Source organism: Haliotis rufescens, unplaced genomic scaffold (assembly GCF_023055435.1).
Source record: "Haliotis rufescens isolate VD_foot unplaced genomic scaffold, xgHalRufe1.0.p SCAF_4, whole genome shotgun sequence".
Taxonomy (NCBI): Eukaryota; Metazoa; Mollusca; class Gastropoda; order Lepetellida; family Haliotidae; genus Haliotis; species Haliotis rufescens.
Window position 1 is genome coordinate 16,265,603 of NW_025964112.1, and position 21,892 is coordinate 16,287,494.

General features: G+C 40.2%; 1 protein-coding gene across 7 annotated transcripts in view; it reads left to right on the forward strand.

The window, feature by feature from the left end:
- The window catches only part of LOC124140526 (innexin unc-9-like), a 211,003-nt gene that overhangs the window by 119,530 nt on the left and 69,581 nt on the right, over positions 1 to 21,892 (forward strand). The window contains exon 1 of one of the 7 annotated variants that reach the window (XM_046508151.2): positions 10,942 to 12,903. The exons of the other annotated variants lie outside the window; for them this stretch is intronic. Coding sequence (XP_046364107.1) covers positions 12,893 to 12,903 — 11 coding nt within the window. The 5' untranslated portion in view covers positions 10,942 to 12,892. Of the gene's footprint in view, positions 1 to 10,941; positions 12,904 to 21,892 lie in introns of those variants that run through there. 7 annotated transcript variants of the gene reach the window in all.

Genomic DNA, 21,892 nt, shown 5'->3' on the forward strand with positions numbered 1-21,892 from the left:
TACTGACGTCTTATCTGGAGGTCATTAAATCTAGAGCGAGCGTGTTACAAGCATAAAATGTCAACTTGTCAGGCAGTTCCAGCTACTAACAAGCTTTGTCATCCTTTATAACCGCACAGCCCTGGACATACATGTATGTCTGATACCATGAGCTGTCTATGATCAGGCATTACTGAAACTGTTACACCTTGTCGCGATGGAAGCCAAACAATTTGTACCAAACTGAGCATAGATGATTGCTCACAAATTATGTTTTATTTGTTTTACTTTTTTTTTCTGGCACTCTATGTACTCCTAATTCAGATGTGTGTATGCAAATCTTAAAAAGGGTTATATCGATGTCAACGCCGGATGTGTCTATCGAGAGTGTTAAATCCATATTAATCGCATAGCGAGGCGCTAACCTACATGTACTTAAACCACGTTAACAACGAACCCGATGCCTTTTCCGCGCAATACTATTACCACTGTTACTACTGTTGCTGTTGCTGCTGCTACTACTACTACTGCTACTACTTCTAGTACTACTACTACTACTACTACTATCACCACAACCACACCTATTATTACTACCACTATTATTATGAACAGATTAAATATAACAAATGCAGCAAACAGGGTTTGGGTGATCATGGCACAGTCAGGCTTGTTAGGCTCATCGTCAGCTCAGGGTCCTTGCCCCCTCTACACGCAGCCCAGACTGCAAATGGGACTTCTCCCAGGAAGCGCTGCCTAGTCAAACCCACCCAGAACTTTTCGGAGAATGCGAAGACTCCCCAACACTTCAGCCTTCTGCATCACCCAGATTGGGGTTGTATTCCTGGTAGCAAACTCGGGTACTCTCCCGATGTCAGTCAACAGGTTGGGAGGTACCAAACCTAAGGCACCGAGAACAATGGGGAGACGGATAACTTGGTACTTGGGATCGAAAGCGAGGTCTGCATATTTGCCATGTTTTTCCTGAATCTTGTCAATCGCATTACTGTCAAAAGGGACAGATATTCAATAATTTTTAATATAAATGATTTCATTGGCTTAATCAGAATGGACAAGGATATGTCTGAGGCTGTACACGGGCCTATTCCAAAGGATTTTGTATTTATCATTTTCCATGACGCTCTCTACATATTCTGGGTCGTACCATGGATGGACCCCTGTGTCAAAATCACAAGTATGGCGAAGACGGTAATAAAATGATCGAGCCGTTCCATCATGTCCCTTAAGATACTGTGTTTGTGCCAAAGCTGGATATCCACTGTCAATGTGTTGTACAGTCTCATTAAATTCATTGCATAATCTACATTTCAAATTTACATTTTGATTCAAAATCACACATTGACGGTTTCGAGTGGGAAGTGACTGGTCCTGAGCAGCCTTCTGTTTCACTTTTCATGCCAGCCGACTTCATCCAAGTGAAGGACTCTGTAGTATCTCAACACACTGCACATAAACTTGATGCAGTGGTCGTTCAGAAAGCCTCTCCTTGAAAACTGAGTCTTGGCCGATTTGATACGGCACTTCGTTTGGTTAACGCTCATTTCTGTACCGTCCAACAGTACAGAGCCATCAACAAAATCAACGCGGACATTGAGTTTATGTCCCACACCCTTGGCTCGTTTTAGAAAACTGTGGAATGCCTTGTTTTCATCACGAGTCTTGACGTGCTTCACAAGAGGATCATCAGACAAATAATGTGTGCAAAAGTGCACAAAGCAATTCTATCATGAAGAGCCTCACATTCATCAAACCACGCCCTCCCATCATAATTGGTAAATATAAGCAATTGAGGGAAGAGTTAGGGTGGTGGGTTCTATTGTCTATATGTTATTATTATTAGTATTATTAGTAGTAGTATTAGTATTATTATTAGTAGTATTATTGATAATAATACTTATGATAATACAGTAATACTAATTTGATGATGATAATTACTAAAGGAGCCAAGCACTTTCTGTCATGAAAATAAATGAGCGCAAACTGATTCAAACTGAATCTAAAACTATCATGTTGACACTCATATCTCAAAGTGCATCATACGTGACCACATTGATGAATTAATTAGGATGTAACCAACATGCATCACATGTGATCATACTGGTACCTACGTCATTCTGAAGCAAATTGTATCTCATATATTCCTATTGATACCTACATAATGCAGTATTCACTCTGCAGGTTACATGATCACTTTGAAACTCGCTGCCTTCATACCGAGAAAAAACCCGTCTGAATCCTCCATATTCAAATAGTTAATTACTCATGCACTACATGTCGAATGATCATATTGATACGTTCATTGTGTAATTAGCAATCTACATGTCAAATGATCATATTGATACCTTCATTGTGTACTTCATAATGTATTTAACAACCTACATGTCGAATGATAACATTGATACCTTCATTGTGTCATTAGCAATCTACATGTCGAATGATCATATTGATACATTCATCACATACTTAGCACTCTACATGTCGAATGATCATATTGATACCCTCATAATGTATATAACAATTTACATGTCGAATGATCATATTGATACCTTCATCGTATACTTAGCAATCTACGTGTCGAATGATCACATTGATGTATTAAACAATTTACATGTCGAATGATCACATTGATACCTTCAGCAAGTACTTAGCATTCTACATGTCGAATGATCATATTGATACCTTCATAATGTATTTAACAATCTACATGTCCAATGATCATATCGATACCTTCATTGTGTTCTTAGCACTCTACGTGTCGAATGATCACATTGATACCTTCATTGTGTACTTGGCAATCTACATGTCGAATGATCACATTGATACCTTCATCACATACTTAGCAATCCACATGTCGAATGATCATATTAATACTTTCATTATGTATTAAACAATTTACATGTCGAATGATCACATTGATACCTTCAGCAAGTACTTAGCATTCTTCATGTCGAATGATCATATTGATACCTGCATAATGTATTTAACAATCTACATGTCGAATGATAAAAGTGATACCTTCATTGTGTAGTTAGCAATCTACATGTCGAATGATTATATTGATACAATCATCGTGTACTTAGCAATCTACATGTCGAATGATCATATTGATACATTCATAATGTATATAACAATCTACATGTCAAATGATCATATTGATACCTTCATTACGTACTTAGCAATCCACATGTCGAATTATCATATTAATACTTTCATTATGTATTAAACAATTTGCATGTCGAATGATCACATTGATACCTTCAGCAAGTACTTAGCATTCTTCATGTCGAATGATCATATTGATACCTGCATAATGTATTTAACAATCTACATGTCGAATGATAACAGTGATACCTTCATTGTGTAGTTAGCAATCTACATGTCGAATGATTATATTGATACAATCATCGTGTACTTAGCAATCTACATGTCGAATGATCATATTGATACATTCATAATGTATATAACAATCTACATGTCAAATGATCATATTGATACCTTCATTACGTACTTAGCAATCCACATGTCGAATGATCCTATTAATACTTTCATTATGTATTAAACAATTTGCATGTCGAATGATCACATTGATACCTTCAGCAAGTACTTAGCATTCTTCATGTCGAATGATCATATTGATACCTTCATAATGTATTTAACAATCTACATGTCGAATGATAACAGTGATACCTTCATTGTGTAGTTAGCAATCTACATGTCGAATGATTATATTGATACAATCATCGTGTACTTAGCTTTCTTCATGTCGAATGATCATGTTGATACCTCATAATGTATATAACAATCTACATGTCAAATGATCATATTGAATCCTTCATTACGTACTTAGCACTCTACATGTCGAAATATCATATTATTACCGCTAACATAACTGTTGTACGTCTTGAGGATGTCACATTGTACCATATTACATATTTATATATTACACGAACACATTGATGCCTTTATCATTCAGTTGGCAAACCGTATCTTACATGATGAAACATCATCTCGAGGTAGCGCTATAGTCTTCATCTTCCATGATCTTCTTGATCGTTTATCTCGAAGCACCCAAACTTCGTCTTACACACCGGATATGCCAAGGATTCCCTTTAGTACTCGAGAAAAAGGCAAACCGATGACGTCCAAAAGTAGGCATGAATGAGAGTTGGGGCTACACACGCAATGCCCCGTTCATTGACAGTTCCTAATGTCAAAGCAAGGTTTTCTACGCCAGTCAAATAACAATGTCGATATACCCTATTCCACATAGGGTATTTTAATGTCGACGAGCAGTGGCACCACGTGTTCATGTCACGTATGACAGTAATCAACAAGATGCACTGTGTATCGACCTGATCGAGTGTCTATTTCAGGTTTGCTATCAAATTGAGATAACCCTACCTCGCATGGACCATCAGTTAGGGGAGACAGGTGGTGCACTGGGGCAGATGCACTGTTGTCTTGATGAAGAAGAACCTGTGATATCAAAATAATGTATGTAGTCAATGTGCGAGAGAGTGTGAGAGAGAGAGAGGGAAGGAGAGCGGGAGATAGAGTGAAAGAGAGAGGGAGAGAGAGGGAGAAAGAGGGAGAGAGAGGGAGAGAGGGAGTACGAGAGAGGGGAGAGAGAGTGAAAGAGAGAGGGAGAGAGGGGAGAGAGAGTGAGGAAAAGAGAGGGGAGAGAGAGAGTGAGAGAGAGAGAGAGAGAGAGAGTATTCGATTCGAAGCAACGGGTAAATAGACATAGTACGAGAGAACGGTTATAAGCTCGTACGGGGATAGACCATGGTAAAGGAAGGCGCGGTGTGGTAAGGTAGATATATAGACATAGAGAAGAGGAGAAACAGTGAAATTGGAGAATGAAGTGGATGGATGTACTGTTAGAGAGATATACAGCTGTTGCGATATGACCTTTATCATTTAATCATTCTACTCATCATTATGAAGCCATAATCATAATAATAATAATAATAATATATGTTTTATATATTATATATCCAGTAGCAGAACCTGTTTTTTTAAAAACAGAATATTGGTGGCTCTTTTTACGATCGTGTAGATTTCCACTTATTGATAATTTATTCAGTACTCATGCAGATGAAATATTTTATCTTATTTTCTTTTTATATTTTATTAAGGTGCACATACACACGCAAACAAACAAACAAACACACACACACACACACACACACACACACACACACACACACACACACACATATGCATATTATTATCAATATTTATACATGTTCATTGTACAATGTATCGTTCCATCCTCCAATTCTGATATAAAGCACGGGTGGTTCTCCTTGTCACATCGTGGGCCATGCTTTATGAATGATCAGAGAGGATGGAGACGCTGTTCACACCCTTCCCCTAAGTACACACTCGGTAACCCTGTGGTAGCGATGTCAGATGGTTTCAATACCACTGATAATGTCTTGCAAAATCCCCACACGCAAGTGTGTGCGGGGCGTGGGTGGAGAGACATGATTACCATCATGATACACCTCCATCTAACGTTGCTCATACGCTAGGGTTACACTATTGTAAGGAACGGTGGCAGATGCTACCCAAACGTGGTGTTTTGATGAAGAAACTTCGTTTTGAAGTGTTATTAGCGTGGTTATTTTGAAAGGAGTCTATATTTTTAAAAAAGAGTAGAACACCTCTGATCTCTTTAATTTTAAAGGTTCATTTCTTTCAGTTATGAGTTATAAACCCAAGCCTCATTAAACGATGAAATATGCTTGTATTTCTATCTGACGGTGACGATTTATAGTATGTTTATTGCATGATTAATCCACTTCTTTTGAAGTTTATAGGTCATAAATGATGAATATCTTGCTTTATATCATGTTTTCTATTAATCATCTAGAACCACATGTGTTACCTTTGCTTTGATATACGCCCTTACGCTCGAACTCTTTTCATAAGCGTTTTTAGTGCAGCTTTGGTTATTTCAAAGTATGCGGTATTTTGGCCTTGGATCAGTACATTCCAACATATCTACACACCTCCACACTATCCAGTTTCATTGAAGGTCGTTACGATGTCCGGGTAAAAAAACATCCGCATTTACGTTAACATAAAACGTCAACTCCAGAAAAGAACCAGTCTCGATTATCCGCAGAAACAGATTCCATTGGCAAAACAGTGGTGAAATTACATGAATGGATCTCTAAAAATCAATGATGAACCCAGGCGTTCGCGAAAAGGATAAGCATGTCCTGCCATAAGATGGTTATTTATTCCCTGTTTGATATGTTTTTAGCCTAAACATTTTTATGGCCAGGAAAGATATCAATTGTGTATACTGAAAGAAAAATAAGTGTAAAGGGCACAAGGTTAATGTAACTGCAAACCCTCCGCTACATGATATCCGTGTGGTGGAAGATGCGTCACCTGTTTATTCTTTCCATATAGCCGCACTTAGGAATCGGCACCGTCACACATAAGGCATTTGACATCATTAGTTCCGGAATCGCGAGGCTGGATTGGCTAATTACGATCCCGCTATGTTACGCATGCATGGTATGTGATATGATACAAAGTAAACCTTCCTGTGATCCGAAAAGTACTATGAGGGGCACTGTTTCATTTGTTTTGCCCTCACCTTTGGGGTCGACTAGGTCACTTCAGTAGAATGTCATCAGTAAGTGAGTAAGTGTTTGGGGTGATTGAACAAGATTTAATTTAATTTAAATAAAGGCGTGTCAGCATGGTGTGGAAGAAAGGCAAAAAGTGATCTACTAAACTAATTTTGGTCACTTCGAGTTTGTTCTATCCGAAGTTATATCGGGGGTCATAAGAGGACGCACTGTTTCTAACTCGTCAGCGTTCAACAACATTTCACGTACCGTGAAGATAACGGACATAAAAATATTAAATGTCAGTGTCTTGATATATTCTGGCCATAAATATGTACGTATTGGTAGTGTAGTCGTAGGCTTCTTTTACCATCCAGATCGTCTTAGGAAGTACTTTCGCTTATATTCGTGAAGAACCAATGAAGACTTATTTCACAATGCATGTGACTCGAGCGGCATGCAGTGCATATTCTATGCCGCTTAGCAAAACATCCATCTCTGTTATACAAACAATACACATGTTTTAGTAAACCCTAAAACATGTTGTAGTACTATTACACACGGTATTACACCATAATGGAAAAAACCTGTCCACAAGTTCAATCCTGGTGTACGGATGTCTGCAAACACGGTCTTGAGGTATCATTTACAGCAAAGAGTTCAACCCGACTGCCATTTTGAGAACCCCGGAGCGCCATGTCACGGTCGAGTGGGCTTCACGTGGTGATGTTGGGGGACGCCGGCATGAACTTTCCCCGCGTATGTACGTGCTCCGATGTGTGCCATGTGTGGGGCAGGAGTGAGGTATCAGGAGGTTGGGGGGCCAGGATTCGGCAGGGTGAGGAAATGTGCCCGAGGGTTGCCGAGGAAGTGGTGAACTTCCTCAACTTCGGATGTATGACTTGTTCCTATGAATCAGGACCGCGAGGGAGAGAGATGTGTTACTTGGGGATATGTGCGAAGTGAAACTACAGTAAAACGTCGTTGTCCCGAACTCGGCAGTTACTCGATATATCTTTTCAGACGATTGTATTTTAAGGTTACCATCAGAATACAACTCGGTATAAAGGTCTTATGTGGATTCTTCGCTTTTCCCGAATTACAGATACCTCGATATATCTGCGTTTGATTGACAAAATGTCCCTGTAATCTGGAAGGAACAACGAACGTTTTAAATTTATACAAATACTTCAAAGACTGGGGGCTTATTAGATTTAAATACAATATATAAGTTAACGTTTACTGTCAAGGAATACATGTTTGATGTCGGGTAGGTCGGACAGGACATGTTTGCCATTTTCTCGAACACCTGGTGTCATCGCTGTTGTTCAGCGATCCATTCACATATTTTTCCGCTTTCATTTGCCTTTTACTCCTAATGGAATCTGTTTGGGCAAATAATCAAGATTATTCTCTGGCGTTGACATTTTTTGTTTAATATGTTTCATTACAACGCATTCCTTATATTTTTAAAAAATAGATACTCCAACTTAAATATCACACACAACTGTAATCCCTGAAACTATCAACAAACATGGTCACTTGGATGTTACATAATAAAATATACTATCATTAACAGGGATTCTAACGAAGCATTAAGACACAATGCATATCGATGAAATAATGACCAAACTAAATAATTGATAATTAATAACTAACTAATGAAGTAATAGACAATAATTACTCGATGTGCCACAGAACGCAAGGAAATGCAAAATATTCAATACGAGCAATCAAATCTTCCCTGGCCATGTTCTAATATTACATTATGTACTAATATTACATCACGTGTTGCACAGATCAACATCCGTGCCGCTCACCATGTGTTGTAGCAATCACGTGTGAACAAAGGCCCCAGTGCCTCCTATTGCTCACCCGACGCTGTGGTGCAATAACCTGCCTAATTTTAGCACATGGACAATATGGAATTGTAATCGGATATAACTCTGGAAGCGGTGAATTACTTATTTAGATGCTCTTTTTGTGTCTCGATTCCCAGCGTGCGACGCATTTAATGGGCACGCCCTGGCAGTCGTTGTTAGCAAAATTACAGAATAGACTTTTACGTTGTGCTGCTTTAGATGTGCTAGTTATCAAACGCTTCGTTTAACTCAATTGTTACCATAATAACGTTTTAAATGTTTTTGTGCTGTACAACTGTTTAGTAGAAATAACAAAAAATAATCTAGCATGCACGTAGTTTACCGGTAAAGTGTTCAAACATGTGCGCTGTCGAATTTGCATTAACGAATTTGACATCGCAACTATCATGTAATACCCGTCCTGAAACCATCCCATTATAATAAATAGTTCGTTTATGTTCAACAACGCAACACAGATAAACAAACCGCTCACGTTATAACAACATGCATTATTACAACGATAAAGTTAACAAATGTAACTAACAAAAGTGTTCCATCATATACACACCGCCTCCGTGGTCCACTGGTAGAGCGTCTACCTGGAGATCGGAAGGTCGGTGTTTCGATCCCCGGCCGCGTCTTGCCAAACGACTTTAAAAGATGGTACTTGTTGTTACCCCGCCTGGCATTAAAGGGCTAAAACAAGGACTGCTCGGTTCGGAGACAGTATACTGAATGGGGTATTCATGTTCAACTGCGGCATGGCATCAAAGTTGGCTAGCTCGTCGCAACATAAGTGCGACAATCTAGCACACACACACACACACACACACACACACACACAGACACACACACACAGACACACACACAGACACACACACATACACACACACACACACACACACACACACACACACACACACGTGCATGCACGTCGCCTAATAAATTCAATAATCTTGAACGCAACGTAAAACCCCATTTTACCTCACCATCATATACACAAGGTCAGGTTTGCATGCACGTCGCTATATCAGTGCATTGATCTTGAACGCGACGTTAAACCCAATTTCACCGCAACATCGTATACGCAAGGTCCTGTTTGCATGCACGTCGCTATATCAGTGCATTGATCTTGAACGCGACGTTAAACCCAATTTCACCGCAACATCGTATACGCAAGGTCCTGTTTGCATGCACGTCGCTATATCAGTGCATTGATCTTGAACGCGACGTTAAACCCAATTTCACCGCAACATCGTATACACAAGGTCAGGTTTGCATGAACGTCGCTATATAAGTGCAATGATCTTGAACGCGACGTTAAACCCAATTTCACCGCAACATCGTATACACAAGGTCAGGTTTACATGCACGTCGCTATATAAGTGCAATGATCTTGAACGCGACGTTAAACCCCATTTTACCTCACCATCATATACACACATCAGGTTTGCATGCACGTCGCTATATAAGTGCAATGATCTTGAACGCGACGTTAAACCCAATTTCACCGCAACATCGTATACACAAGGTCAGGTTTGCATGCACGTCGCTATATCAGTGCATTGATCTTGAACTCGACGTTAAACCCAATTTCACCGCAACATCGTATACACAAAGTCAGGTTTGCATGCACGTCGCTATGTCAGTGCATTGATCTTGAACGCGACGTTAAACCCAATTTCACCGCAACATCGTATACACAAGGTCAGGTTTACATACACGTCGCTATATAAGTGCAATGATCTTGAACGCGACGTTAAACCCAATTTCACCGCAACATCGTATACACAAGGTCAGGTTTGCATGCACGTCGCTATATCAGTGCAATGATCTTGAACGCGACGTTAAATCCAATTTCACCGCAACATCGTATACACAAGTTGTCATATATATCGTTACTATTGAATGGTAGTCTTAACCCTATATATTAATCATACTTCCAGTAGATGCTACAACACAGGTCTCGACTGTCAGATTTCATTAGGCGTAAAAGGCAGAATGGAGGTGACAACCATGACACCAGGTGTTCACAAAAAAGCATATACACGTCTCTGTCACACATCAAAGGTGTCCAATGTATTCAAAATGCCGAACTAACATCGAATCATCGGAATATCGTGATTATTCAATATCCCAATAATGCACTATGTCTAATAGATTCTACATCACAAATAACAAACCACTGATGTTATAACAACATTACAACAGTATAACAACGTTATGGAAGCTATGATATTATTATTCACATACGGCTGCTTGAAGCATTAAGCAAAGTAGATACAGGTGTGGCCTATTTCTCCCCCATCATCAACATTATGCCAATGCCCTGATACATCAAGGGGATGCCTTCCAGACCTGTCGTCAGATGATGAAGATCGCAGAACTCTGTAAAACGATAGTGTCTTGAAAACCGATACGGGCGCCTCTGTAGACACAGCCGCATGCGATGCACACTACTGTGCAGATTTCCTTAGTTTCGAAACAGTAACATATGCGCGTCTGGCCCCGTCTGGAGATGCTTGGTATCCTGGACTGGATTAATTGGACTTTACGACCAAGAGCGGCTATAACAGTCTTCTTCTCAGTACGGACAGTTACCCGGTGCAAACAGTGGGATGTACTCTCTGGATAACATAATCAGTGATAGCGAGGATTGGTCATCTTAACGGCCGCCTTCTGAAATCGGGTTCAGTGTTGATAGCAGATCACTTATGAACTGCGTGTATATGTGTGTGTGTTGTTATGATCGACAGGTTCTAAGGACATGGCAGTGAGATTTATATTGATGTGTTAATTCTTTCATCGGTCAGCTGTACTAATGTTTATTCAGCCATTGAAAGGCTACAATTCAACGAGCAATAACAGCGTTGATGGAGCTATTTATGCTATCTGAAGTCCAAGCAAGGAGCTCCATGCCTCTACAGTGAACATTGACATAACTGTGGCCAACCGCATATCACCACTACAGAAACGTTGTAATTTGGTTCAATATGATGGCCGTATGGATACATATATGAGGTGGAAATGCAGTGTGATATTATTGATATATTTGAAGCTCGCGGACCATATGCGTGTGTTTGTTGCAGCGCCTAGTTCAATAGGTTATTACAAATGTGTGATCTCATACAGATGATACTGAAGGTGCTATTTCAGTTTTATTCACTTCATCGCAAAGCATTCTATATTATTAACTCAAACACTGATGTCATATTCCAAAACCTTCACCAATAAGCGTCTCCATCGCGTCATTAATGGATGCGAGTGAATCACGTGAAGTATTCTACAACATTGCAAAAACTGACATAATCATTAAGTCTCAAAGGATCGTTGCATACCACCACGTAATAAGATAGAACGCACATCACCTGTACACTGATTTAATAATGCATGCCCTAACCATGGATCTCATATAAATAACGTTAACCCGAGTTTAGTATTTTGGCCTCTGCAGTCGTCTATTTATGAGAGCAAAGGCCCGGAGCAGTGAAGTCAAACTGATGCGTCGGAATTTGAAAAGGTGTTGCCTTACCATCTGCTGCAAGGGTCCTATAGGATTTGGACGCTGATGACTTGACATCGACTTTTACATTTGTCGAGCGTATTCGCTTGCACTTGATACGAGTGAATACAAGACTGAGTATTCACTAGCTGCTCCAAAATGTGAATATGTCACTTGGTGCAGGAAACCGTTGCGTAAAATGGTTCGCATCTCTGGCAGAATGATTTACGAGGATTGCGTATTGAACCACTATTTCGTGCAACATTTACAATATCGCTTTCTGTGACCGCGGACTATTTTGAATGGATCGATAATTTTTTCGGTGCCTTTATGAGACTACTAACACCAGTGGCTAAACGGCTGTCCTAGGCTTAATTGAATGGACGGACTTCAGGGAATGACACTTCTGACAACTGTTCTCATTCCAGCAACCGGCAAAAGCCTGATATGTTATTTATCTTCGGCGATATATCGATGTAATTTACTACCACGTGGATTCACCTATCGATACGTGGAGCCCATATTGTCAACATGTGGAAATGTGTAACAAGTGGGGATTCATGAGGCTTAATTCTTCGAAAGACGGCGTCCAATGTTTTGAAACGAGTGTGTTTCTGAATGGATATTCTAAGTATTCCTCTTCCAAAGGATTCTCGGTGGTGCAGATGAAACAAACTCTATCATATCAAGGTGACCAGAGGGTGCAACTAATGTCACGCTGATACAAATCTACACAACGAAAAGGAATCTTAATGGATGTCAGAGATATCGGCGTCTGTAGTTGATAATAAATCCTACAGATCATAGAGAAGTATACTGCAATAAGTACATCGCCTTTTACTCTATCTGGAGTGTTGGGATACAATAAGTGGAACCGATTTTAGGACATCTCAGGGATTACTGAATGGGAAAACACTTGGATTTACCGTTAAACCAGCAGGATGGTGTTTATGTAAGTACTTCCCTTACTCCTCTGGATTTTTACAAATTACTTTCACATACTTTTCGACTTGATAACCTCAAGACCCCTGTAACCATTTGTACACATGCAATATTACATTGTTCGAAGTTTTGACATTTCACTAGGTAATACCATGTAAGGAAAGTGTCGAAAATATCCCATGTGTTGTATTTCCAACGCGTGAGTGCAGCATCTGAGGAATTCATGGGTTACGGAAGCTGGAATAAGCTTAAGTTACCGCCGATAATTTCTTATACCTCTTTTGGATTCACAAGAAACGGATTACCCTCCTGCACCGGTTCATTCGATGGTTCTCTCAGGTTCTTACTCAAATGTAACGACAACGTATTTGTATGCCCATGACTCGGACAGGGAAACACGTATATATATGCATGTACTTATACATTGTTCTGAACACTTTGTACACAGATCACAGTAATGCCTAACTCATTGTTGTGTACACTGACAGTCACTCCGTTGTGTTTCATGTGCAGTCATGCACACAATTTACGAAGTTTGTATGCATAGACTCACAGTCGCATACAGCCACAGGACCCGCATTGAAGGCAACTTCAAGCTCAGATGGTGTTTGTAAGACCAGGACGTTTAGATTGTCTGATATCGCGAAAATGTGGTTTCGGATATTGTATGAATCGTACCATGGGCTGCTTTTAAGGGAGATGTATGATTTTGGGACGCGTTTGTCGCTTGTATCGTATTGATGTTAGGCGTTGTATTCTAGACTTAACTCAAATTAACTCTTGTCGTTTACAACTCTTTATATATATATATATATATATATATATATATATATATATATATATATATATATATATATATATATATATATATTGGATATACGTGTGTCAAAATCTAGTAATTAAAGCATAAGGGACAATAGCTGTGTTCAAAGTATTGTTTTGTGTTATGATATTTATGTTTTCAAAGGCTTTGTCCCACATTATGGATAGGAGTTTACAAATACGTTGTCTCTCAGTGTATGCATCCACTTAGCGTTTGTCTCTCAGTAAAGGTTTAATATGTGTATGTATTTTACAGCTGTCTCTCAGAATTGGTTAAAAGCATATTTGTGCTGTGTTAACGTGGTTGGCAACGCATGGATGGTATAGGTGTATACATGCACTTGTTTACATGCGCTTAAGCATGGGTATACTTATGTTTACTTTCCAAGCTTATCACCCAGTTTTCTATAGCGTATTTGCATTGAACATACGTAGTGTTTGTCTCATTGGATGGCATACAGGCGTTTACATGTGTTAAAGTTTTGACTCTATGTCAGTATTAGGGCGAGCATGTACTAAACTTTGTCTCTCCTCACAAATTAACGTGTGTTTGTGCACAATAATTTCTTCCCAGTGCAGTAATAGGGCGTATTTGCACTAGCGTTTGTTTCTCAGTATGGGTCATAATGTGTATTCAGTGTTTTGTCTCTCAGTATGGGTCATAATGTGTATTCAGGATGGGGGGCAGGATGTGCTCACGCGAACTCTGGTATCATCACAAGTTGATAGTGATTTATGAACACATTCCTATGCTATAGTCGGAACCGTACAACGGACACTGGTTTAGCAGACATTTCTCATGGCTTGTTTTTGGTGGTACATTCATTTAGTTTTAACAGACATATGGGTAATAATGTGTATTCAGTGTTTGTACCTGGCGTTTGTCTCTCAATATGGGTTATAATGTGTATTCAGTGTATACCTGGCGTTTGTCTCTCAATATGGGTTATAATGTGTATTCAGTGTATACCTGGCGTTTGTCTCTCAATATGGGTTATAATGTGTATTCAGTGTATACCTGGCGTTTGTCTCTCAGTATGGGTTATAATGTGTATTCAGTGTATGTACCTGGCGTTTGTCTCTCAATATGGGTTATAATGTGTATTCAGTGTATGTAGCTGGCGTTTGTCTCTCAGTATGGGTTATAATGTGTATTCAGTGTATACCTGGCGTTTGTCTCTCAGTATGGGTTATAATGTGTATTCAGTGTATACCTGGCGTTTGTCTCTCAGTATGGGTTATAATGTGTATTCAGTGTTTGTACCTGGCGTTTGTCTCTCAATATGGGTTATAATGTGTATTCAGTGTATGTACCTGGCGTTTGTCTCTCAATATGGGTTATAATGTGTATTCAGTGTAAACCTGGCGTTTGTCTCTCAATATGGGTTATAATGTGTATTCAGTGTATGTAGCTGGCGTTTGTCTCTCAGTATGGGTTATAATGTGTATTCAGTGTATACCTGGCGTTTGTCTCTCAGTATGGGTTATAATGTGTATTCAGTGTATACCTGGCGTTTGTCTCTCAATATGGGTTATAATGTGTATTCAGTGTATGTACCTGGCGTTTGTCTTTCAATATGGGTTATAATGTGTATTCAGTGTATACCTGGCGTTTGTCTCTCAATATGGGTTATAATGTGTATTCAGTGTATACCTGGCGTTTGTCTCTCAATATGGGTTATAATGTGTATTCAGTGTATGTAGCTGGCGTTTGTCTCTCAGTACGGGTTATAATGTGTATTCAGTGTATACCTGGCGTTTGTCTCTCAGTATGGGTTATAATGTGTATTCAGTGTATACCTGGCGTTTGTCTCTCAATATGGGTTATAATGTGTATTCAGTGTATGTACCTGGCGTTTGTCTCTCAATATGGGTTATAATGTGTATTCAGTGTATACCTGGCGTTTGTCTCTCAATATGGGTTATAATGTGTATTCAGTGTATACCTGGCGTTTGTCTCTCAATATGGGTTATAATGTGTATTCAGTGTATGAAGCTGGCGTTTGTCTCTCAGTATGGGTTATAATGTGTATTCAGTGTATACCTGGCGTTTGTCTCTCAGTATGGGTTATAATGTGTATTCAGTGTATGTAGCTGGCGTTTGTCTCTCAATATGGGTTATAATGTGTATTCAGTGTATGTACCTGGCGTTTGTCTCTCAATATGGGTTATAATGTGTATTCAGTGTATGTACCTGGCGTTTGTCTCTCAGTATGGGTTATAATGTGTATTCAGTGTATACCTGGCGTTTGTCTCTCAATATGGGTTATAATGTGTATTCAGTGTATGTACCTGGCGTTTGTCTCTCAATATGGGTTATAATGTGTATTCAGTGTATACCTGGCGTTTGTCTCTCAATATGGGTTATAATGTGTATTCAGTGTATACCTGGCGTTTGTCTCTCAATATGGGTTATAATGTGTATTCAGTGTATGAAGCTGGCGTTTGTCTCTCAGTATGGGTTATAATGTGTATTCAGTGTATACCTGGCGTTTGTCTCTCAATATGGGTTATAATGTGTATTCAGTGTATGTACCTGGCGTTTGTCTCTCAGTATGGGTTATAATGTGTATTCAGTGTATACCTGGCGTTTGTCTCTCAATATGGGTTATAATGTGTATTCAGTGTATGTACCTGGCGTTTGTCTCTCAATATGGGTTATAATGTGTATTCAGTGTATACCTGGCGTTTGTCTCTCAATATGGGTTATAATGTGTATTCAGTGTATACCTGGCGTTTGTCTCTCAATATGGGTTATAATGTGTATTCAGTGTATGAAGCTGGCGTTTGTCTCTCAGTATGGGTTATAATGTGTATTCAGTGTATACCTGGCGTTTGTCTCTCAATATGGGTTATAATGTGTATTCAGTGTATGTACCTGGCGTTTGTCTCTCAGTATGGGTTATAATGTGTATTCAGTGTATACCTGGCGTTTGTCTCTCAATATGGGTTATAATGTGTATTCAGTGTATGTACCTGGCGTTTGTCTCTCAATATGGGTTATAATGTGTATTCAGTGTATACCTGGCGTTTGTCTCTCAATATGGGTTATAATGTGTATTCAGTGTATACCTGGCGTTTGTCTCTCAATATGGGTTATAATGTGTATTCAGTGTATGAAGCTGGCGTTTGTCTCTCAGTATGGGTTATAATGTGTATTCAGTGTATACCTGGCGTTTGTCTCTCAGTATGGGTTATAATGTGTATTCAGTGTATGTAGCTGGCGTTTGTCTCTCACTATGGATTATTATGTGTATTCAGTGTATGTAGCTGGCGTTTGTCTCTCAGTATGGGTTATAATGTGTATTCGGTTTATGTACCTGGCGTTTGTCTCTCAGTATGGGTTATAATGTGTATTCGGTTTATGTACCTGGCGTTTGTCTCTCAGTATGGGTTATAATGTGTATTCAGTGTATGTACTCACTGTTTGTCTCTCAGTATGGGTTATAATGTGTATTCAGTGTATGTACTCACTGTTTGTCTCTCAGTATGGGTTATAATGTGTATTCAGTGTATGTACCTGGCGTTTGTCTCTCAGTATGGGTTATAATGTGTATTCACTGTATGTACCTGGCGTTTGTCTCTCAGTATGGGTTATAATGTGTATTCAGTGTCTGTACCTGGCGTTTGTCTCTCACTATGGGTTATAATGTGTATTCAGTGTATGTACCTGGCGTTTGTCTCTCAGTATGGGTTATAATGTGTATTCAGTGTATACCTGGCGTTTGTCTCTCAATATGGGTTATAATGTGTATTCACTGTATGTACCTGGCGTTTGTCTCTCAGTATGGGTTATTATGTGTATTCAGTGTCTGTACCTGGCGTTTGTCTCTCAATATGGGTTATAATGTGTATTCAGTGTAACCTGGCGTTTGTCTCTCAATATGGGTTATAATGTGTATTCAGTGTATACCTGGCGTTTGTCGCCCAGTATGGGTTATAATGTGTATTCAGTGTATGTACCTGGCGTTTGTCTCTCAGTATCGTTTAACATGTGTATTCGGTTTATGTAGCTGGCGTTTGTCTCTCAGTATGGGTTATAATGTGTATTCAGTGTATGTTCCTGGCGTTTGTCTCTCAGTATGGGTTATAATGTGTATTCAGTGTATGTACCTAGCGTTTGTCTCTCAGTATCGTTTAACATGTGTATTCGGTTTATGTAGCTGGCGTTTGTCGCCCAGTATGGGTTATAATGTGTATTCAGTGTCTGTACCTGGCGTTTGTCTCTCACTATGGGTCATAATGTGTATTCAGTGTTTGTACCAAGAGTTTGTCTCTCAATATGGATCATAATGTGTATTCAGTGTATGTACTTTTGTCTCTCCACGGGGTCATAATGTGTATTCAGTGTCTGTACTTGGCGTTTGTCTCTCAATATGGGTTATTATGTATATTCAGTGTCTGTACCTGGCGTTTGTCTCTCAGTATGGGTTATGGTGTGTATTCAGTTTGGCAGGATTAATTGGGGCAGGATGTGCTCACGCGAACCCCTTGTATCATCACTATTTGATATTGATTTATGAACACATTCTTATGCTATAGTCGGAACCTAACAATGGACACTGGTTTAGCAGACATTTCTCATGGCTTGTTTTTGGTGGTACATTAATTTGGTTTTAACAGACATATCCCCTTTACGCCAAATGGAATCTGTTTCGGCGCATAATTTAGACTGGTCATTGTTATTTTATGACTATAGAAAACTTTCTGTGTCACCTTTCACCCAACTCTTCTCTCTTTACTTTTTCTCTACCACTCTTTCTCTATATTTCACACTCTCTCTGTCTCTCTCTGTATCTTTCTGTCCTTCTCTCTTTCCTCATCTCTCTACTAACGTCTTTCTGTCTTCAGCTATCTCTTTGTCACCTCTCTGTGGCCATCCCCGCCTCTCTATGTGTCAGACTTTGTATTTTTCTCTCTGTCTCAGTGGGTGTCTCTCTCTCTCTGTATCAATGTCTGTTACACCCTCCTATATCATTGTCTCTGTGTCAACATCTCTGTTAATCTGCCTCTATGCCTCTATGCATCTTTGTATCTTCCTCTCTCTGTCTACCGCTGTGTCAACCTGTCTGTGTCTACCTCTCTGTGTCTATCTCTCTGTGTCAACCTGTCTGCTTTTCTGCCTGTCTCTGTATCTACCTCTCTGTATCTACCTCTCTGTGTCGACTACCTCTCTGTATCTACCTCTCTGTATATACCTCTCTGTATATACCTCTCTGTGTCGACTACCTCTCTGTGTCTGACTCCCTGTGTCTGCCTCTCTGTGTCTATCTCTCTGTGTCAACCTGTCTGCTTTTCTGCCATTCTCTGCATCTACCTCTCTGTATCTACCTCTCTGTATCTACCTCTATGTGTCTACCTCTGTGTATCTACCTCTCTGTATCTACCTCTCTGTGTCTACCTCTCTGTGTCTGACTCCCTGTGTCTGCCTTTCTGTGTCTACCTCTTTGTGTCGTCATCTCTGTGTCTACCTGTCTATGCCAACCTCTCTGTGTCAACTTGTCTGTTCCTACCTCTCTGTGACACATTCTCCTTGTCAACCTCTCTGTGTCTACTTGTAAGTGTTAACCTCTCTGTGTCAACCCCTCTGTGTCTACCTCCGTGTGTCTGACTCCCTGTGTCTGCCTTACTGTGTCTACATCTCTGTGTCATCCTCTCTGTGTCTACCTGTCTATGCCAACCTCTCTGTGTCAACCTGTCTGTATCTGCCTCTCTGTGTCACATTCTCTTTGTCAATCTATCTGTGTCTTCCTGTATGTGTTAACCTCTCTGTGTCTGACTCCCTGTGTCTGCCTCTCTGTGTCTACATCTCTGTGTCTCCCTCTCTGTGTCATCCTCTCTGTGTCTACCTGTCTACCTTTGATTCTATGTCAACTTCTCTTTGTCAACCTCTCTGTGTCTAATTCTCTGTGTCTACCTCTTTGTATCTACCTGTCTATGCCAACCTCTCTGTGTCTACCTCTTTGTATCTACCTGTCTATGCCAACCTCTCTGTGTCTACATCTCTGTGTCTACCTCTTTGTATCTACCTGTCTATGCCAACCTCTCTGTGTCTACCTCTCTGTATCTACCTGTCTATGCCAACCTCTCTGTGTCTACCTCTTTGTATCTACCTGTCTATGCCAACCTCTCTGTGTCTACCTCTCTGTATCTACCTGTCTATGCCAACCACTCTGTGTCTACCTCTTTGTATCTACCTGTCTATGCCAACCACTCTGTGTCTACCTCTTTGTATCTACCTGTCTATGCCAACCTCTCTGTGTCTACATCTTTGTATCCACCTGTCTATGCCAACCTCTCTGTGTCTACATCTCTGTGTCTACCTCTTTGTATCTACCTGTCTATGCTAACCTCTCTGTGTCTACCTCTTTGTATCTACCTGTCTATGCCAACCACTCTGTGTCTACCTCTTTGTATCTACCTGTCTATGCCAACCTCTCTGTGTCTACATCTTTGTATCCACCTGTCTATGCCAACCTCTCTGTGTCTACATCTCTGTGTCTACCTCTTTGTATCTACCTGTCTATGCCAACCTCTCTGTGTCTACCTCTTTGTATCTACCTGTCTATGCCAACCTCTCTGTGTCTACCTCTGCCTATCTCTGTATCTCTGTATCTCTGTATCTATCTCTCTCTCTCTCTCTCTCTCTCTCTCTCTCTCGCTCTCACGCACACAAACACACTGAACATCAGACTGCCCGCGACATTGCATACAAGCTGTTACATGCCATATTCTCTGATACAACTGTATGTGTCCCTTCCTCAATACCAATTCAACTGACGTCAGCCGAGAGTAATGGGCACATGTGCGTAACAGGTTGCAGACTCGAAAAATCGTTACGGTCCGCATTGATTACCTGTATAACACAGGACTTCAAAATTAGATCAAGGCACTGCGCTTTCAATCAAAGGGAGATAAGCATTCGTGGCACCACTAGCGAAAACCCTAACAACCCTTCCGTGTTAGAAATATTGCATTTAACACGAACTGTTTTCATGATTGATGACTATCAGAGCTATTCATTATATGTTTTGCAAATAGGCCATAAGTGCAGTTTAATTAGAGAGCCCCTCGACACATATAGTTCTGATTTTTCATATTGAAGAACATAGTACCAGTTGGTTTCATGTTGCAAATATGTAATATCAGAAAATATCAGGTGGCATTTGTTTTTAACGATGAGGTTTGGGTGATCCTGGCACAGTCAGGCTGGTTAGGCTCATCATCAGCTCAGGGTCCTTGCCCCCTCTACACGCAGCCCAGACAGCGAATGGGATTTCTCCCAGGAAGCGCTGCCTAGTCAACCCCACCCAGAACCTTTCGGAGAATGTGAAGACTCCCCAACACTGCATCCTTCTGCATTACCCAGATTGTCAGAAGGACTGTATTCCTGGTAGCAAAGCCGGGTACTCTCCCCATGTCAGTTTACAGATTGGGAGGTACCAACCTAAAGCACCGGGAACAACGGGGAGTCGGACAACCTGGTACTTGGGATGCAAGCGTGACATTTCGAAAACGAGGTCCGCATATTTGCCATGTTTTTCCTCAATCTTGTCAATCACATTAGTGTCAAAGCGGACAGAAAATTCAATGATATAAATGGGTTTTTTTGGATTTATTAAAAAGGACAGGATCAGGTCTGTTGGTCTGGATACGTCCGAGGCTGTGAATGGGCCTATTCCAAAGAAGTTTTTTGGTGATCCTGGCACAGTCAGGTTGGTTAGGCTCCTCATTTGTTCGGGGCTCATGCGCTTGTTTTACGCTCACAGAATGAGATATTGACAAACTACCCACCGCGATGTTTAACAACTCACTCAATATTACGTTCTGAACTCAGTGATACGCACTGGGAATGATTAGCCCAAACTGAATGAAAAATTGAAATTCTAGGGATAGCACAGTGCTCGAATAAGCCTGTTACAACAATGGCTACATAGAGTCTCATATACATACATCGATTCCAAAGAAATAAAACTGAACTAACGCGGAAAAGAAAGGATACATTGATGGCTAAACATGGAACAAACAAGATATGGTCCTTCAGTGGTGATGTATTTGATACGGATGTCGTAGTGTTTTGGATCTCACGCTCACAGTATTGAGGCGATTGATTTTAGCCTTCTAAAGTTTGTGATTGTATGGTCAATTTCAATTTTCAAGTGTGCTCATTCGTTTCA